The sequence below is a fragment of the Anopheles coustani genome, chromosome 3 (genome assembly GCF_943734705.1).
Source record: "Anopheles coustani chromosome 3, idAnoCousDA_361_x.2, whole genome shotgun sequence".
Lineage (NCBI taxonomy): Eukaryota > Metazoa > Arthropoda > Insecta > Diptera > Culicidae > Anopheles > Anopheles coustani.
The window spans coordinates 53673440-53690863 of NC_071288.1; the positions used below are offsets into that span (position 1 = coordinate 53673440).

The following is a 17424-nucleotide window of genomic DNA, read 5'->3' on the forward strand; positions in this document are numbered from 1 at the left end:
TGAGTATAACCGTAATGTGTCGAAAAGTCGAAAGCAAACATCTGACGTTTACAAATCCGATGCTGCATTGAGTGTTTGTCAGAATCAAATAAACACGTATTTTTTCAATCCGTGAGATAATTATGCCGAGAGCTGTTTTGTAAACGAAAACTTTTGTGAATTAAACTTGTGTTCTATGTGATCATCCAACTACAATCATGTCTAGACATCGGAATGTGCGCAACGCTGTCTACGATGGTACGTAATGGTACCGAAACTGGCCTGCACGAGAAGGTAAAACAACAAATGTTCTCCACCAACAGATTACGATGATGACGACTATCGATATGGCCACTCGGTCGAAGATGATTGCATCTCGCCGACGGATGCACAACAATGGATGTACGACCGTGCCAGGGGTCAGCAAAGCATGTCCGAGTTCCTTGCGAACAATCGCGATATAGAGGAAGAAGATGATGAGGAAATCGCCGTGGCAACCGCGGGCACCGCTCACAAGAGACGCGACTCGGAGGTATGTACATGGTGTACGTGAAGTTTGCTTCGCCTATACGGTTGACGAGACCGGCTTTCGTTCCGTAGTGCTACCAAATGCCAGAGCTCAACGATGAAGACCGTGCCCGGTTGCTGTCTTGCATGGATGAAATCAGGGATATTATTGGCGACTCGAGCACCGACCGGCAGATGGTGGAGGCAATCATGAAGCACGATTACGACTGCAGCAAGGCATTGGACGAGATACTGAACAGCAACAAGACACCTCCGACGGCCGGCAGATCCGGTACCAAACTAACGAGCGAGAAAATTGAAAAAGGTGAGATTACTGGCGCACTCACGCATACACTGCTAGAGATACGCATTACTTGTCCTGCATTACGCCACATGACGTTGAACCAGTCGCAAATGTTGCGAAATTTAAAAACAATAATTGAGCACCGTGGGTATAGTTTGGATCATTACTCCAATATTGAAAATATTGTGAGCCAAATACTGTGATTTATTTTATTTGTATAATGGTCGAAGTCCGGGTTTTGTTCGTCATGTCGATACTGTGTGACAAAAATGTTTATTTTTTGTTTTTAAATTTTTATACGTCGGTTAACTTGTTCGATCCCACAGTGCATGCAATGTATAAATTGACCTCCCACGGGCGAAACACGCTTCGTTTTCTAGTGAGCACGCGAGCGAAGGATTCGCTTCGCCTACAGCGCAACTTTATTAACGTACGTTCATTTTAATTTTATTTTTTCGGTTTTGTCGCTCCCGCTTTCAACTGACGAATCCATCCGGATGGGCATGGTAATTGGATTGCTTACGCAAGGTAAGACTTAAAACCAAGCACTAGTACACTAGGTTTAAAGATGCCGTTGCTGAATTCACCACGTTTTGCTTTGCCCAAGGTGCAGTTTGGCACCGGCGGTAATTTAAGTGATCTAGTGAAACAACGAATGAAGCGAGAAGCAAAACCAGAACCATCTGACAAATTGTCGGAAGATGAACAAAACACCGACGATGATGAAGATGAGCAGATGGCGTTGAAAAACAAAAACTGCCCACCACCTTCGTCTGGTGTGCTTGTTTCGCCTCCTAGTATCAGTCATCTCGACAAACTCTCCTCCCTTTCGATTGGGTCTGCATGTACATCCTCAGCGATATCGACGTCGGTTGCGAAAAAGTCTTTCTCAAACCTTTCGGATTTAGCCAAGCATCGTCTCCAGTCCCAAGGAACGCCTCCCACATTTCCTTTCAGTTCGTCTCCCGCTTCCTCGGCGGGAGCCCATCCTCCGTTGTTTAAAGTGCCCTTGACATACGGTACACAGCCGAAGCAAACGGCGGAGACCAATACGGCAGGAAGCAATCCAAGCAGTCAACTGCTTGTAAATAGTGGATGGATAATGGATTTAAAATCGGCTCTCATTAAAAAGAGACCCGATTCGAAGCACGCTCGTACGAACGATCTCACAAGGGGGGCTGAATTGCAAGAAACTATCAAGTACGGTTTCATCGATTGCGATCTTGAGGAAACTATCAAACCAACCATCGATGAGTATTGTACAATCGATGCTAGCTCCGTGTTGAAAAAGGATCTTTCCACCCATCGGACAGTGATAGCCTCGACCATGGGAACGTTGCTTACTATTCGTTACCGAAAGCGCCAGCTTCCGGTGCATGTAATGCACAAGTTTCCGAAGGCAACTACTGTTCATCCATTCCAATTTGATGTACCTTCACCGGACGATGTGGTGCTAGAACATATTAAGAGATTCCGACGATGAAAGATACATTTTAAGCCGTAACGATTAAACACAGATATCATCTACTATTGGGTGCAGTTGTACATCCCACTTATATTTATTATATTCTGCTTATTTTTTAAGTCTGTCATCTGCTACTGGGTAGAGTTTAACCGTTATAGATTTGCAAAACATCACAATTTTTAATTCGACGAATGGTGAATCAACATAAGTTCAACCAGATCTTTTGCTTACTTTTGATTGTATGATAGTTTTTTTAATTTTCTGCAAGTTACTTACGTCACTGCTACGATTTTATAATAAAGCAGGTTTTAATAATCGATAGTATTAATCTCACTTCAAGCCGTTCCCGAAATCAATCAATCGTGTTTATGCCAAACAGTGAAGAAACCAGGAACCATATTTTATTATGTATCCACAACATTTGCACCACATTATTTTATCAATCCAGGTATTGGGGAGCGATTGCTGGAACGGTCGGAAAAGAAGATGCAGACGGCATCGCAGAATGTACCAACCGTCATTGCAACACCGGCACCGGAGACAAACCTTCCAGCGCGTCCATCTATGGCTGCTTCGACGGTCGTTGTAACACCGGTGGCAAGGAAAACTCTCGGTTTCGAGATCAGCAGCCCACAGGGACAGTCGCCAAGCGTTTCTGGGCGAAACACTCCCGAACTCGGGTCTGACGAAGGCAAACTACAACAGCTGCACAACCAGTCGCTAAAGTCGACCCCGAAAGAACCAGTTCGTAACGCGAAGGAACTGTTCACTAAAGAGCGCGGTACAAGGAAAGAGCATATTCACATGGTTGTGATCGGACACGTCGATGCGGGCAAGAGCACTCTGATGGGTCATCTGCTGTACGACACGGGCAACGTATCGCAGCGTGTCATGCACAAGCATGAACAGGAAAGTAAGAAGCTGGGGAAACAAAGCTTCATGTATGCCTGGGTGCTGGATGAGACGGGTGAGGAACGCGAGCGGGGCATTACGATGGATGTTGGAAGCACCCGGTTCGAGACAGCAACGAAAGAGGTATATTTTTTCACAGTTTCTACAATCACTGTAAGACGTTGGTGATTTAGAGTTTGCGTTTTCTTGTTTCAGATAACACTTCTCGATGCTCCAGGACACAAGGATTTTATACCGAACATGATTTCTGGTGCAAACCAGGCCGACGTTGCGCTGCTCGTCGTTGACGCTACCCGGGGTGAGTTTGAGACCGGATTTGAACAAGGTGGTCAAACCCGAGAACATGCCCTGCTCGTGCGATCGCTCGGTGTGAGCCAGCTGGGTGTGGTGGTCAACAAGTTGGACACGGTCGGGTGGTCCAAAGATCGGTTTGATGAGATCGTGAATAAGTTAAAGGTGTTCCTTAAGCAAGCCGGCTTTCGCGACTCGGATGTCACGTACGTTCCTTGCTCTGGTCTAACGGGTGAAAACCTGGTAAAGGATCCGACAGACCTTGGCTTGATTCAGTGGTACAACGGTCCTACGCTACTGAAAGTTATCGGTAAGTTATAGAACTGATTTTAATGGTTAAATATGAAAAGTACAAGCTAACAATAACATGCTGCTCGGTTTCAGATACTTTCAAAACACCTGAACGTGCAATTGACAAACCCTTCCGTATGTCGGTGGCGGACATTTTCAAAGGGACTGGTTCGGGCTTTTGCATATGCGGTCGCATCGAGTCGGGCGTCGTGTGCATCAACGACAAACTGCTCGTCTGTCCCAGCAAGGAGCAGGCTGTCGCAAAGAGCATCTTCATCGATGAGCTTCCTCAGCAGACTGCTTTCGCCGGCGATCAGATATCGCTCACGTTGACCAACATCGACATCAGCAACATCGCCGTTGGATACATTCTGTCCAGCATCTACCACCCGGTACCGCTGGCCACCCGCATTTTGGCCCGTATCGTAGTTTTCAACATCAAAGTTCCGATCACGATGGGTTACCCGGTGCTGTTGCACCACCAGTCGCTCATCGAACCGGCCACCATTCGCAAGCTCAAGGCCCAGCTACACAAAGGCACCGGAGAGGTGGTAAAAAAACACCCGCGCTGCTTAGGCAACAATTCGTGCGCACTAGTTGAACTTGAATTTCAACGCCCCATCGGTATGGAGCGGTATGCGGACTTTAAAGATTTAGGACGAATTATGTTGCGTGTGGGAGGCGTGACGATTGCCGCGGGTCTTGTTACCGAAATTATTAAGTAAAGCGATGACGATCCAGCCCGAATTATTTTCTCTTGTTTCAGGATTGTTTTTCACTTTTTTTTATATTTGCTGAACTCCATGTGATGGAATAAATTATGAAACAATGGCAAATGCAGGTGGATACCCTTGACCTTGATCCGAAATGAAAAAAAGTTGCTAAAAAGCCTTCAATTCCCTCGCACATTATGATTTATTGATTGTAATTCTAAGACATAAGGAACATCCGGTAGTAATTTGTCGCTTATAGAAAAAGGCTTACTTTGGAACAAAATTATACACGACGATTTCATAAGATCCGCTTCCTCCAAAAACGTTTTCCAGGATGGCTTTAACTTTCGTCCACTCAAGACCGTCGATACCGCATCCGATGCGAGGCATAGCTAGCTTACCGACACCGTTCGCGGCCATGTGGTCCTTCATCGCCTGCAGGGACTTTGTCAGATCGTCGTAGGTCGGCTTCAAATTGTAAGTTTTTTTCGTGATCAGATAGTACACGTACCGCTGGCCATCCTCCAGTACCGCAACACCACCGACTCCAACATGTTGTGCTTGCAGTTCGTTGACTTTTCCGTAGAGCTGCTTAAATTTGACGGCAATGCCGGCTCCCATCTTTAGATCTGCCGCGACGCAGTGTGCCAACGAGTGATCCTTCGGAGCACTGAAGAGGTCACCTTCGATTTCACGAACGCAGTTTGCCATGTTTGTTGATGCGCCAAAAGTTGTAGTTTTAAAGAACGTCCTTATCCCGTATCGACACGACGGTGACCATGTGAAGCGAGCTACTGCTGGACAGGCAATACGAGCAGTAGATGTGATAAACATCATGGAAGTGTGCTTCCACCGCCTGGAAGCTTTAGGAGCAGCTGTTTGTGAAGTGAAGGCAAATTTATACAACGTCAATCGCAGTAACCAGAGCTAATTAAAGGTGGGCGTGCGATGTAGGATTGTTTCAATCAATTTCTTTAGATTTTGTGAATAAATTATGTGGAAATGGCAAAAAATTCATTAATGATTACCTTTATTTCCATCAATAGAAAAACCAAAAATATTTTCATGATTGCATCCGTCCATTTAAACATGTTTTGGTCGAATTGTCAAGGTGCCGGTCGTTGAATGTAAACAAATAATTTGGTGCATCATTTTTCGGCTCAAGAAGCAACGCAGGTTCTTGTTTGATCACGAAACCGCTCTTGATCCGGCAAACGAATAAATGGCTTCCGTTAACTTGATATCCATTGAATCGTTTAGCTCCGAAGATCCGGTAATAAAGGTGTAGGTTTTGTTGAATCAGCCATTTCTTATGCTAGCATCGTTTCACCAACAGCACTATCCAGCATCAAATCTTCTCAAAGCGGGCAACAAAAAATGGAAATGTCGCGAGGCAGGAGAAAAGAACGCCTTTGTAGTGATTCGTCTAGAGGAACCGGTTCGCATCAGTGGCATCGACATCGGAAACGAGCATTCGGCGTTCATCGAGGTACTGGTGGCTCGCAGCGGTCCAAGCAATCCCGACTTCACCGAAATACTTCTTAGCACCCGGTTCATGGGCCCGGTGGAAAGTCGAAACTCTACCTCCCCGAATGGGGTGCAGATTTTCAACAAATCCACGTTGGTTCCATCGGCGGCCGATGATCGGTGGGACCTGGTGAAAATTATCTGCACACAGCCTTTCAATGCACGCGTCAAATATGGGCTCACATTCGTGACCATTCGCACTGCCAGCGGCGAAAGAAAAGAGAAAAGCCTCGTCCCCGAGAGGTTTCAAAAGCAAATCAAGGAAGAAGCGGAAAAGCGACACGATTCGAATGTGATCAGCTTCGGACGATTCAAACTGCGTGAGGATTCACCGGACTCGGATGGTGGGGAAGCAGCTGGCGGATCGCTGAATGTGTTTGCTCGATGGAAGGAAAAGCTAAAACCGAACACACTCAGTGTGACCACTTCCGTCAGTGCGTTGATGCGCGATTCGGTGACACCGGAAGCAGTGAAGAAAAACGTTCCCACACCAGGGAGTGTACGAAGCGTGAATACTCCGCGTCCGAAACCCCAGCGTTTCGATAGCAGCGATGAAGATGCGAATTTACACAAAGGCAAAGATAAACCGAAAGCGAATCGTAACAGTGTCGCCGTACTGTACGACGAAGAAGACGAAAAGCCGGACAACAAGTTTAATGACAGTATGGCACGCTATCAAACTGCGGAACAGAAACAAGAAAAGCAGAGAGCTGGGCCCAAGGAGGCTGTTGTTTCGAAAAAATCTTCCAAACTACACGATGTATCCTCGTCCAAGTTTAGAGAATTCCTCGACCTAACCGGGCAATCGATGGATCGCGATCCCAAACGAACGGAGGAGAAAAATAAACCAAAGGTGGTTGAAAAACCGCCCAAGGCTTCTCATTCTTCTCCGCCTGCAAAACGAATGGAGGAAATTAGTAAACCGAAGCAGGTTGAAAACCCGCACCGACCATCCTATTCTTCTCCGCCGTATGATAAAAACAAAACTCCCGTGAAGGTATCTACGAATGTGCGTACACCAGCTTTGCCGATTGAAAGAGAGTTGGTACCGAAGAAAAGGTTGTCTTCACCAAGCCCAACTAGTAAAGGTTCTGAGTCTTGTTCACCATCGAGTAAAAAACCGAAGTCTTCTTCACCTCCGGTAAAATCAGACGAAGAGGTACTAAAACGTGTGCAGTACAAACCGTTTGGAAGACTGCTTGAAAATGTGGTGCTGGTTATAAGCGGAATACAGGTGAGTTTTAACGGTGTCAAATAATTTATCGTTAGTTCGTTGGTAAATTTGTTTCAATTCCTCATACATAACGCCAATGTTTGTGCATTTATATTTTATTGCTCATCATCAGATGATGTGTCAGTTGCGATAAGGAATGGAGGATTGGGAGATGAATTGTTTGGAAAGTTATCATTTTCCTGGTTATTTGTTGCCCTATCTGCATCACTTCCAATGCTAGCATCTGAGTAGTCTACCATCATAGACTGCTGTGAACTACCTTCAGAGTCAATAGTCCACAGCGTTATTAAACTCGAAAATTTTACGGTTTTGGCGCTCTTGCCAGCTTTGCTGCTCTGAGACGATTCGGTTGGATACATTTCTGAAGGTTCGACGTGTTCGAAAGGTCGCAAAAGTTCGTTCAATCTGTAACACCCACCGTTCAGGTGAGCTATCTGCGTCTCCACGAGTTGTTCCATAACTTGCTCGGACAAGGGAGTCAGTTCAATATCGGTTAGTTTTTCAGTGCCTTTCAAAAGCACGTATGCCTGCAGTTCTCCCAATGTGCATGCTGTTTTGCGGGAGAAGATAAATTATATTTTTAGATAAACATTTCTGGGACGGGTAAGACATATCCTGTGTACCTCTGTTTAAACGGAATGTATAATAAGAGAGTCCTTTGAGGAAGTATCGGTAAAACTTCTTCGGTATTATTTGAATCTCAGGATCACTCATTTTCGAATAATATACTTTCTACCGTGCCTACTGGATTCAATCTAAAACTGCTTAAATAACCAACGCTCACTTTGTCTGATAGAATGCAGGTTACAAATTTGGAGAATAATTTCATGAATTTAAATATGCCTGCAGAATCCCGAAAGAGGAACCATCCGTAACCAAGCACTGGCGATGGGAGCGAAATACAAACCGGACTGGGATTCTTCGTGTACCCATTTAATGTAAAACGAACAGTGAACTATTTCCCTTCAGACCACAATTTTCAATGATTTCATTCTTACAGATGTGCTTACAAAAATACACCAAAGTACAACCAGGTTCGAGGGAAGGGGAAAATAATAAAAAAAGAATGGATCGAATGCTGCTACAACAACCGGAAGCGTTACTCCTGGCGTAAGTTCGCAATCGATACCGATGAAGCCAATGTATCCGATTCGGAAGATGAGATTGTAGATATTACTAAAAAGCCACCCGAACCAGTGTCCTCTACGGACGCGAGAGTGGAGGATCAGGACGATGATGTTGTTGAAGTAGAAGAACCGGTAATGCTTCACGAACTGGTTGAGTCCGATTCAGACGATGGGGCTGCTCGTGGCACCCGCGTGTACGATGTGAGCACAGAAGACGAAGGGGATGCCAATGATGAAAATTCGAATAATGAATTTTTCAAAGATAAAACGTTTTATCTGGACTCGGAACTTGCAGCCGTTGATGTTATCAAATTGGAGAAATACATTCACTCCCATAATGGGTATGTTGTTATGGCGTGGCAATGCGAAGGATTGGATTTGCTTATTCGTATTTTATATCTTTTTAGGACTCTTTCAAAGGTCCTGCAGGATGTGGATTATGTTATTACTCGCCAAAAGCACAAGTTACCCCCCAGCAGTAAGGCGAAGTTAGTGAAACCGCTATGGATATATGAGTGTGGCGAAATGGAATGTCTCATTCCCATAGATCGATATCTGGTGTAGGTAACACCGATTTGTTAATAAACGCATGTTGATTTATTGTGACCAATCGAATCTAGAAATCAGCGATCGAAATAATAATAAAGTGATTTTTTATTCAAATGTAGCACTTGCGCAATACTGTCCCGCACTTAAACGATCATTTCCAGCTCCCGTGCGTACATTATGGCCTGCTCGGCCAACTCTTGCGATGGTATCGGTTCCTTCGGTTTGGCCAACTCATTGACAAAATGATAGAAACCGTCCGGGCTAAGCTTCCAGCCTTTCTTTTCGCCAAACTGCTTCACCTCTTCCTTTGTCTTCAGGTTTAACCGTTTCGCTGCCTCCTGCAGTGAGATTCGTTCGTATGAGCTTTCCAAACACACTCCGATCTCGTTGCGGACCGTCTGCAGTAAGATGTCGATGAAGAAGTTATAGCTTTCTGCCGGTACGTTGCCCTTCGCTTGGAAAATCTTGTTGTAACGTCCTTCCATCACGTATTGCTCCAACGCCAGTGGATGTCGGATAAAGGGATTCGTTTGGATTATGTCAGCGGGCAAAAGCTCTAGTTCGGTATGAAACTCGGCAACACGGTTTTGTGACAAAAGAAAGAGCAAATTTAAACCCAGCAGCTGATACTTGTTCTTCGATTCGCCAATAAGGGTACTGCAATGCAAGTAAAGAAAATACCATGCAGCTTAGTATCGGATCCTAGGAATAAACTAAGTTCACTTGCATGCTTACTTGTAATCATAGTAAAACCACTTCAACTGCAAGATGTAACGCTCGAATGCCGGAATATTTTTGGTAGCGATGCTGTACTCCACTCCGATTTCCAAAATGTCCCTAGCTATGAGCAACTCCTGCTGGTTCGTGCTAGCATTCCCGGTAGGAATGTACGACATTTCCACGAGGGCAACCTTTAAAAAAGATTAGGGTTTTCCATTAAACATTGTGTTGCACAGTTTACCATACGGCTTTACCTTCAGCTTGTCCAAAATTGTACCACAGAGCTTAAGATTGATCGGAGTCTTGGTCCACTCCGTTTTAAGCTGTTTGTATTGCGCGACCGTGCTTTCCATGTTAATTGTTTGCCTAACACGATTGTTTAGTAGAAGAAGGGCTCTAGACCGTCGATTGTTGCCTTTTGTTCACGGTTGAAATAAGTTTCAATAATCGACGATGAAATGCTAAATCTTAAATGTCATTTTCGTTAGTGTTGGCATAATTGGGATCCAGAAGATTCGAAGACTCAATCCCTAGACGGTTTCTAAAGATTCGAATCCCATTTGATGGATTCTAAAGATTTGATTCGGTCAGATCAACCTGTATTCCCAGTTATCTTGATCAGATTTGATTTTGAATTGGATTTGGATGCTACGTTAACAAATGATATGAAAAATCGGCAAGTTAGAAGAGCACGCATGATATGACAGATTGGGATTCGGACTCGGAAATCCGGATCTCCGAATGGATTTGATTTTTCAACAATAATTCTCACTTCGTGTCGACTGGAGTTCCGACGGAACTCGTGTACCTGTGGGTTAATGGATCGGTTGAATTGTTCATAAAAATAAGCCCACCACTAGGACTATTCTTGTCAAAAGTTCATTACAGCGGCTCGCGTAAACTTGCATTTTTACAAAAGGTTCGTTATTGCATTTAGAAAATTTTGATTGTATGTTATTTCACCTAAAATACCTGTTGGTAAAGTTAAAATCGCTTTAAAACTTTTACTGATCTGTGTTGTTTATACATAATTAGTCCATCATTTGAAATTTCAAGTGGTTTACCTGTGCGTATTGTGCTTATTCATCTTAGAAACGGAATTTCCTTATTCAAAAATAAGTTTTATTTAATTTGAACATTGACTTCAATTTTTTGTAATAACTTCTAAACATTTTCAAATATTTTGAAGCGCCTTTACAGCGGCCCGTGACGCCAGAATGGAGGTTGGCGTCGTGGCCGCCATTTTGGAGGTGCGTCTATAACTGCGGTTCAAAGATACGCAACGTTGAGAATGTCTTGCAAAAGCCATCAAAAAGTGACAACCTCCGATATTTGAGCGTTGGTTTTCGTGAAGTGTATCTTTGCGCTGGTTTTTCTTGGGTTGATAACGCTTGGAAATTATTGCGAGTGCTTCTAAACGAAAGAACTATTGGCGAAAAATACCAATCATATGAAGTAATTGCTTCCATCGCTTTCGTTTTTACTACATCCCAATTTGGGAAGATTGATATTGCAGAGTGCTGCGGAGTTGGTGTGAAGCTTGCATCGCAGTGTGTAACTTAATATTGAAGCAGGTTTGGAAAGACTTATTTGCGACGCAAAACAGATGGTTCATGTGCATTAGTTTTTTGCAATCGATTGCAAATTATTTTTGCTTTGGTGGCGTAATAATATTGCTGCCCTAAATATTCGCGCGGGAAGAACTGCGTTTCTGGACCTTTGGAACAGTGAATACACTACACCTCTACATACAACAACATCAGCCTTTTACCAGCAGCACCACTACAACGATCGACGCCGCGAGGACCGGGTTTTATTTGGGAAACTGCTGCAATATCACTTGTGTGTGACGAACGCACACCAATGTAAAGGTGAAAAAGTCAAAATCCATCATAGTCGGCGGTGCTTTGTGCACTGCTACGGGGTTGATAAACAAAACAACCCTATTTAGTAAGTGTCGTTTGTTCCAGTTGCCACATTATTGCCCGGATAATCGCTGCCCTCGGGAGTTTCTGACGAAGTGAAAGTTGGTAAGTTTAGCTAGCTACTAGTTGGCCCGCAAAAAGCAGTGCAACTGATGTTTGCATCCATCTTTCCTAAGCAATTCCTGCAGTACGAGTGGCTGGCGTATTGACGTAGGCAGAAATAGACCCAGAATGCCTCGCATTAAGAAAAAAATGGACGCTTCCGTGTCCGGACCACCGCCACCGAATTTGTCCGAAAGTCTTACTGCTGGGCGATCCCGTCGTACGATTAAGCCGAACCCGAAGTACTTGAACGATGAAATGGTTGTTCCGCCATCCAAGGATGAGGAAGATTCGCTTGAGGGAAGCGATATGAGTGAAGGCGATTTCGAGATAGATGAGGACGATTTGGATCATTTAATCGTTCGAAAATCGGTGCCACCGTCGTCCACCCCGCAGATGGGTGGTAGCGTGCCGAAGAGACGTGGCCGTCCGCCAAAAAATCCGGATGCACCCCGCACGGAACCGGTGAAGAACCTTCGCAAAGAGATGATGAAAAAGATGGACGTAAAGACGATAAGTATCAGCAAATCGAGACACATGATGGCACAGATGATGCGTGATGGCAGACGTAAGTTGGAGATGTCCATGGATTCCGTTGAGTCAGGTGAGAATAGCTTATCTTTTTGAGCTGCGCATTTGTCGTTGTGTAAAAAGGGTTTTTTATTCGTTTAAAAATTTGGCTTCGTTATAGATTCGGCTGATTATATGGAGGAGGAGAAACTGGATCAATCTACCGACGACGCCGACGATATGCGTCAATCGCCGCAGAGTAATACTACGGTGTTTAAGAAGCACCTGGGAGGAAAGACCATCCTAGAGCGACGAGGTAGTGGCGCTACGAAAAGCACGGTTGGCATTAAAATGGCCGCTGGTACTACGGAGGACGACGAGGATGATGATTTTTACAACGACAGCGATGCTAAGACGAATCAGGCCGAGCAAGTCGTACCAGCGAAGCGTCCGGTGGGGCGTCCCCGAAAGCATCCCGTCAAACAGCAAACCTCTCTGTACAATCGTCGAGTGCTACTTCCGGGTATGAAGAATGCGAGCTTCGGGGGTCAAACGTTGAAACGAAAGGTAGCGGCGACTGATTCCGACTACGAGAGAAAGCACGAGTCGCAGCAGTCCAAGATGCTGAGGCGATCATACGGACTCAAGCATGTGAATTCGTCACAAAATCAATCGCAAGACACGGATACCGATGAAAACGAGGACGCGGAACAAAGCGATGGTAGCAACAAGCGCAAGGCTCAATTAAGGGAACGTTCGTTTGCGATGCTTCCTCGCGGTCCGGGGCGTGTGTCGAAGAATTCATACTATATGATGAACAAGAAAAAGCAGAAACTGTTGGAGGAAAGCCGCATGGGGCGACTCGGTGATCAATCGCCTACCATCACGTATGTGAGTGTGAAGGATATCATGAAAAAATCGAAAAGTTCTTCCGACAATCGGCGCACGGCGGAACAGGAGGAAGACTCGGACGGGGCATCGGAAATGGAAGAAGAAAACGTTGGCGAAAACGACGATTCGACTCAATCCAAAACTAACAACAAGCTAGTGGCTACCATATTGGAAAGGAAGAGACCAATTGCTATAGAAAACTTGCAAGACGTCAGAAGACGGGTGCGCCAAAGTGAGCTTCTCAGTCGTAAGAAAAAAGAAGTGACCGACAAGCAGCAACAGCAGCAACGAGTACGGGATTTGGGAGTATCGGAAATTCTTACCGAAGACGACATCGTAGACTTTGAAGATATGCTGCAAAAAAACATCGTTAGTGCTAACAAATCTTCGCGCGTGCCACCGGAGCAGACGGTAGTCCGAGGGCGTGGAAGACCCTCGGAAAACTCTCACCCGAACGCCAAATCCAACCTGTACAAAAGTGTTCGTGTACAGCAGAGACAAAGCGCCGGTGCAGCCATGGGCCTGAAGCGTTCCTCGCAGCCACCTCGCATACTGAACGCGACAATGAAGCTCGGCGATGGTCGCGCTTTATCGAAGCTTTCGGCCACCTCCGGCAACAACCATTACTCAATCGATCTGGCAGATCCGGACAACAACGTGAAACTGATTTCGTCTCCGGAAAATTCACCAAACAAACGGCAAACGGCTGGCGTAGCCACTGCGGGAGGAAATGTTATGCGTGTGCTAGGAAACACACGGCCTGAAATGGTGCGCGATAATCAGCGCCTGTCGGGAGGATCCGAATTTAGGAAAAAAAAGGTTACTTGCTTCGAGCGATGGTACGTGGTTAATTGTAGGTTCGCTGATACTGGCCCTAAAAAGCAATCCTTCGCACTGTCAATGATTGGGCTCGGCAATATCGCAGCCAGCATCAAGCTTCCATCCGATGAGTGGTCATTACGTACCGTGCTCGAAAAACGAAAGACGCCACCAGCCGAAGGGGATGAAGTTTTCTCTGGCGAAGTACAGGACGATATGATCGCGGAGGACGAAAAGCCGAACTACGAACCGCATCGCATCATGTTCCGACGCAAGGCGCATTCGCCGGGACGCTTCAACGTGCAGTACGATCGGACGGTTATCTTCCGACACGATTGCTACTCAATCAACGTTGATGGCCAAGCCTGCCGGCTGCTTGCGTCACCGGTGATACTCGAATCGGTCGAAGATATTGAAGTGCTGCTGTCCATCGTTGACCATATCGATCTGAAGAATGGGTGCGTCGAGGTTATACCTTCACTGCGGGGAGCACCCGACTCGATCGCCAAGCGCACACCTATGGGAGGCAAAGCTGTTGCTGTGTAAATACTGGTAATAAACGACCATAAGAACAGATAAGACAAACCGATGCGAAAAAGGTAATTGAAGTTAGGTAGGTTTAAAAAAAATAAATAATTGTACTGAAAACAACATTCAAACGTAATTGTTAGCCATTGTGACTCGTTAGACTTTGCCTTCAACTTTAACTGGCCTTTATCAGTACTACTGTGCAGTGAGTTTGAATCAGATGCACTCGTTGGTTTTTTTGCACACAGAACCAACCTTAACGATACATGGATGAGACTGAATACATCATAATAGAAATCATGTTAAAGTTTGATCCTTTCTTATTTCGGTAAAAGGTGATCAATAAATTTAAAACCATTTAAAACATGTCATGAAAAAGGACACTTAAGTAAATCAATTGTATAAGCACCTTGGCCCTCACCATGACGTCATCTCAGGCTAGAGATGCCAACTTCTGTCATCAAAAAATAATCTAAAATAGGATTGCGAATCCGGCACATAGTACCTCTATACACCTTGACAATCAGCCTCCTCTGATCTGGAAACCCTATTGCATTCAAGGCTTAATTATTATTTGAAAATGCATAATTTTAATGTAATTTCCTTTCTTCAACCTGTTTATGTCTTTCAGATAAAACAAACTGGCAACTTCGAAGCTTCGGTCGTTAACACCGTGTTTTAACTTGAGCGTCCGGTTGGTTTAATCTTTTCTGCCCTTGACGGTTTAATGGATTGTGCCTGTGCGATAAATGTACATCGAAAGATGGAGGAATACAGCATTGAAGCTTCTTGTATATGATCTATGAATTAGTTATGGCACTACACAACCAGCTGGTAGATCGAATAATGATTATTTAGAATGCAGGTGTAGCACGTACACATACTAATTGATAGCCAACTCGTTTTTTGGATTTTATTTCATACTCTGTTAAATGACTTTGATAACTATAATAAAAGTGAACAGAATGCAATACAAGAAAAGTATATTTTTGAGTTTTTTTAATTCACTTAAACTTTGACGCATTGATTCTCCAGTGAAGATAAATCCTCGCGCAAATCAATATCTGCGGCCCTCGGGAAGCTCGTCTGAGTGCCTGGTTTTTGAACGGAGCACGCAGCAACCCGATTGGCGGCGGCGATACACCACGCCAAATCGGCTTCAGGATTTTTAGCCATAAAGTGCGCCAATGCGCCTATGAATGCATCACCGGCACCCTGACGCGATCAGAGATGAACATTCAATCCGTGTGTGTCGATTAGATAACAGATAAAAGGGTACTTACCGTAGTATCAACAACTTTGTTCACCTTCACCGGCTTTACGTGAACGACCTCCGTGTCATCGGGGCGTGCAAAGATGGCTCCCTTTTCTCCGAGTGTTATGATAACCGTTTTACATCCGAGTTGCCGCAATCGCAACAGTGCCGTCTTCGCTTGTCTACAAAGGAGTTTGTAGAGGAACAGTTAGGAATGGTCCGGTTGGTCCGTAGCGTTGGAGAAAATTTACTCAATATCGTTGACTTCCTGCATATCCGTTAGTAGCGCGGCTTCGGTTTCGTTCACGCAAAAGATCGTTGCCTTGGCTAGAAGTGATCGAGGCAGTTGCTTTTCTGCCGGTGCAGCATTTAAAATTGAGATTCCCTCAAATGCGCTGAGGGCAGCCATGGTTCCTTCCAGCGGTGTTTCTAGCTGGCAGACCAGAATACGCGCCCTTGCGAGAAACCCTTCGCTCGATTGCACATCCGCTGGTGCGAGACATTTGTTTGCACCGGTCACGATGACTATTTGATTGTCGCCGTTATCGGCAACGTTTATTTGGGCGATGCCGGTGCTTTCGCCTGGCACAATTGCGACCCGTTCCACGTTGACTCCTTCGGCAGCGAGTGCATCCCGATATGCCCCTCCCCAAGGATCATCACCCAGCTTGCCGATCATCGCCGTTCGACTTCCAAGCCTTGCCGCCGCCACGCACTGGTTAGCCCCCTTGCCACCGTTGCCCGTGGCGAACCGGGTTCCGTGTAGCGTTTCGCCGACCTTCGGCAACCGCGGAACATAGCTGATGTAGAAGAAAAGTGCACGGTTTTTTAACCAGCACACAAGATCGACAAAACAACGGCGTCAACCGATCGCAAACCTTATGAAATCCACTATGCATGATCCAAACACCAACACGTCGAGGTCGGACGAGGACATTCTGCTTCACAATGCACTTTAACTCAACCGCACTACGGTGGAGCAAATAATGAACACTATAGAGAATACCTTACAACGCGGCAGCTCTGTTTGTGAACACTTCTGCTTGTTGAGCAAACAGCTGATAACGCTCTTTAATTTCCTTGTCATAATTCCATCGGATGAGATTCCTCCGATGGGAAATCGTACCACATAACAAAAAAAAAACAAAAAAAACGCACGGATTTTGTTTGCGGATACCTCGGCACTTATTTTTTGCTTTCATGCGACACGTGAACTCGCGAAAGAAACGCGAGTAAAACTTTTTACGGATACAGAGAATAAGTTAGGTAATAAATAATTAATATTATACTACGCCATGCAAATAAACAACACAGCATCGTGAAAAAATTACAAGCATTTGTTTATTACACCACACGCCGCACGTGCGGCGATTAAGGCGGTGTAAAAATATGCTGGTGTAATTGGCGAATAAATTTAAATTGTTTAATTACAAATGTAACAATACATTTTATGTCTTAAAAGTATAGCTGAAAATAGTAGTTATTTAAAGAACTCTGAATCGGGATATAAAAATTACATTACGTGTTCATGAGTATATAAAATACATTTTTTTAATTCAATTCGACTGTAATGTACCATGGAGTTCAAGTAGATTTGTAGTAGATAGCGTTTTGTTTCAAAATAAAGGCATTTTAGGTCATTTTGTTCTTTTAAATAGGACTGACCTGTTTCACTTGTTGCGTTTTTCTACACTCTGCAGTACCTTTTCATCAATGTTGCACAAGAAAGTCCAATCCAATTCTACCTTTCGATCATAAGGGGCACTGATTTCATG

General features: G+C 44.8%; 6 protein-coding genes across 10 annotated transcripts; 3 read left to right on the forward strand and 3 right to left on the reverse strand.

Annotated features, from left to right (window-relative positions):
- Positions 1–88: 88 nt before the first annotated feature.
- LOC131271588 (protein HBS1) lies at positions 89–4579 on the forward strand. Its single transcript, XM_058273112.1, has 6 exons — positions 89–237; positions 303–511; positions 580–811; positions 2704–3290; positions 3363–3768; positions 3843–4579. Exons 1-6 carry the CDS (start codon positions 198–200, stop codon positions 4472–4474), a joined length of 2106 nt encoding a protein of 701 aa, XP_058129095.1. The 5' UTR covers positions 89–197; the 3' UTR covers positions 4475–4579.
- A 67-nt stretch (positions 4580–4646) lies between these two features.
- On the reverse strand, positions 4647–5313 carry LOC131272751 (ADP-ribose glycohydrolase OARD1-like). Its single transcript, XM_058274602.1, has one exon. It carries the CDS (start codon positions 5297–5299, stop codon positions 4730–4732), a length of 570 nt encoding a protein of 189 aa, XP_058130585.1. The 5' UTR covers positions 5300–5313; the 3' UTR covers positions 4647–4729.
- A 313-nt stretch (positions 5314–5626) lies between these two features.
- On the forward strand, positions 5627–9017 carry LOC131260815 (DNA repair protein XRCC1). Of its 2 annotated transcripts, none has more exons than XM_058262644.1 (5): positions 5627–5735; positions 5799–7223; positions 8073–8161; positions 8224–8691; positions 8758–9017. In XM_058262644.1, exons 1-5 carry the CDS (start codon positions 5685–5687, stop codon positions 8912–8914), a joined length of 2190 nt encoding a protein of 729 aa, XP_058118627.1. In that variant the 5' UTR covers positions 5627–5684; the 3' UTR covers positions 8915–9017. The 2 variants fall into 2 exon arrangements, with proteins under 2 accessions (XP_058118627.1, XP_058118626.1); XM_058262643.1 differs by having other exon boundaries at positions 5678–5744.
- LOC131260816 (26S proteasome non-ATPase regulatory subunit 8) lies at positions 8933–10091 on the reverse strand. Its single transcript, XM_058262645.1, has 3 exons — positions 9874–10091; positions 9635–9810; positions 8933–9556 (listed from the first exon to the last, which is right to left on the reverse strand). Exons 1-3 carry the CDS (start codon positions 9970–9972, stop codon positions 9043–9045), a joined length of 789 nt encoding a protein of 262 aa, XP_058118628.1. The 5' UTR covers positions 9973–10091; the 3' UTR covers positions 8933–9042.
- An 853-nt stretch (positions 10092–10944) lies between these two features.
- On the forward strand, positions 10945–15344 carry LOC131271565 (uncharacterized). Of its 4 annotated transcripts, none has more exons than XR_009180125.1 (5): positions 10945–11490; positions 11571–11649; positions 11721–12250; positions 12338–14465; positions 15026–15344. XR_009180125.1 is itself a non-coding variant. In XM_058273040.1 (3 exons), exons 2-3 carry the CDS (start codon positions 11776–11778, stop codon positions 14410–14412), a joined length of 2550 nt encoding a protein of 849 aa, XP_058129023.1. In that variant the 5' UTR covers positions 10945–11649; positions 11721–11775; the 3' UTR covers positions 14413–14482. The 4 variants fall into 4 exon arrangements, 1 of the variants encoding a protein (XP_058129023.1); XR_009180124.1 differs by having other exon boundaries at positions 11590–11649; XR_009180123.1 differs by having other exon boundaries at positions 11590–11649; positions 11724–12250.
- Positions 15291–16716, reverse strand: LOC131271567 (ribokinase). Its single transcript, XM_058273041.1, has 4 exons — positions 16528–16716; positions 15901–16449; positions 15678–15831; positions 15291–15609 (listed from the first exon to the last, which is right to left on the reverse strand). Exons 1-4 carry the CDS (start codon positions 16584–16586, stop codon positions 15403–15405), a joined length of 969 nt encoding a protein of 322 aa, XP_058129024.1. The 5' UTR covers positions 16587–16716; the 3' UTR covers positions 15291–15402.
- Positions 16717–17424: the final 708 nt, after the last annotated feature.

Bases quoted from the DNA above. Each gene is read 5' to 3' on its own strand.
- LOC131271588 (XM_058273112.1), top strand. From the start codon at position 198: ATGTCTAGACATCGGAATGTGCGCAACGCTGTCTACGATG. The intron at 238-302 runs GTACGTAATGGT...CTCCACCAACAG, and splicing joins GCGCAACGCTGTCTACGATG to ATTACGATGATGACGACTAT. The intron at 3,769-3,842 runs GTAAGTTATAGA...GCTCGGTTTCAG, and splicing joins TACGCTACTGAAAGTTATCG to ATACTTTCAAAACACCTGAA.
- LOC131272751 (XM_058274602.1), bottom strand. From the start codon at position 5,299: ATGATGTTTATCACATCTACTGCTCGTATTGCCTGTCCAGCAGTAGCT.
- LOC131260815 (XM_058262643.1), top strand. From the start codon at position 5,685: ATGGCTTCCGTTAACTTGATATCCATTGAATCGTTTAGCTCCGAAGAT. The intron at 5,745-5,798 runs GTGTAGGTTTTG...TTTCACCAACAG, and splicing joins CCGAAGATCCGGTAATAAAG to CACTATCCAGCATCAAATCT. The intron at 8,162-8,223 runs GTAAAACGAACA...TCATTCTTACAG, and splicing joins TCTTCGTGTACCCATTTAAT to ATGTGCTTACAAAAATACAC.
- LOC131260816 (XM_058262645.1), bottom strand. From the start codon at position 9,972: ATGGAAAGCACGGTCGCGCAATACAAACAGCTTAAAACGGAGTGGACC. The intron at 9,811-9,873 runs GTAAAGCCGTAT...TCTTTTTTAAAG, and splicing joins CAATTTTGGACAAGCTGAAG to GTTGCCCTCGTGGAAATGTC. The intron at 9,557-9,634 runs GTAAGCATGCAA...CTTGCATTGCAG, and splicing joins TGGTTTTACTATGATTACAA to TACCCTTATTGGCGAATCGA.
- LOC131271565 (XM_058273040.1), top strand. From the start codon at position 11,776: ATGCCTCGCATTAAGAAAAAAATGGACGCTTCCGTGTCCGGACCACCG. The intron at 12,251-12,337 runs GTGAGAATAGCT...GCTTCGTTATAG, and splicing joins CATGGATTCCGTTGAGTCAG to ATTCGGCTGATTATATGGAG.
- LOC131271567 (XM_058273041.1), bottom strand. From the start codon at position 16,586: ATGTCCTCGTCCGACCTCGACGTGTTGGTGTTTGGATCATGCATAGTG. The intron at 15,832-15,900 runs GTAAATTTTCTC...ACTCCTTTGTAG, and splicing joins CAGGAAGTCAACGATATTGA to ACAAGCGAAGACGGCACTGT. The intron at 15,610-15,677 runs GTAAGTACCCTT...TGATCGCGTCAG, and splicing joins ACAAAGTTGTTGATACTACG to GGTGCCGGTGATGCATTCAT.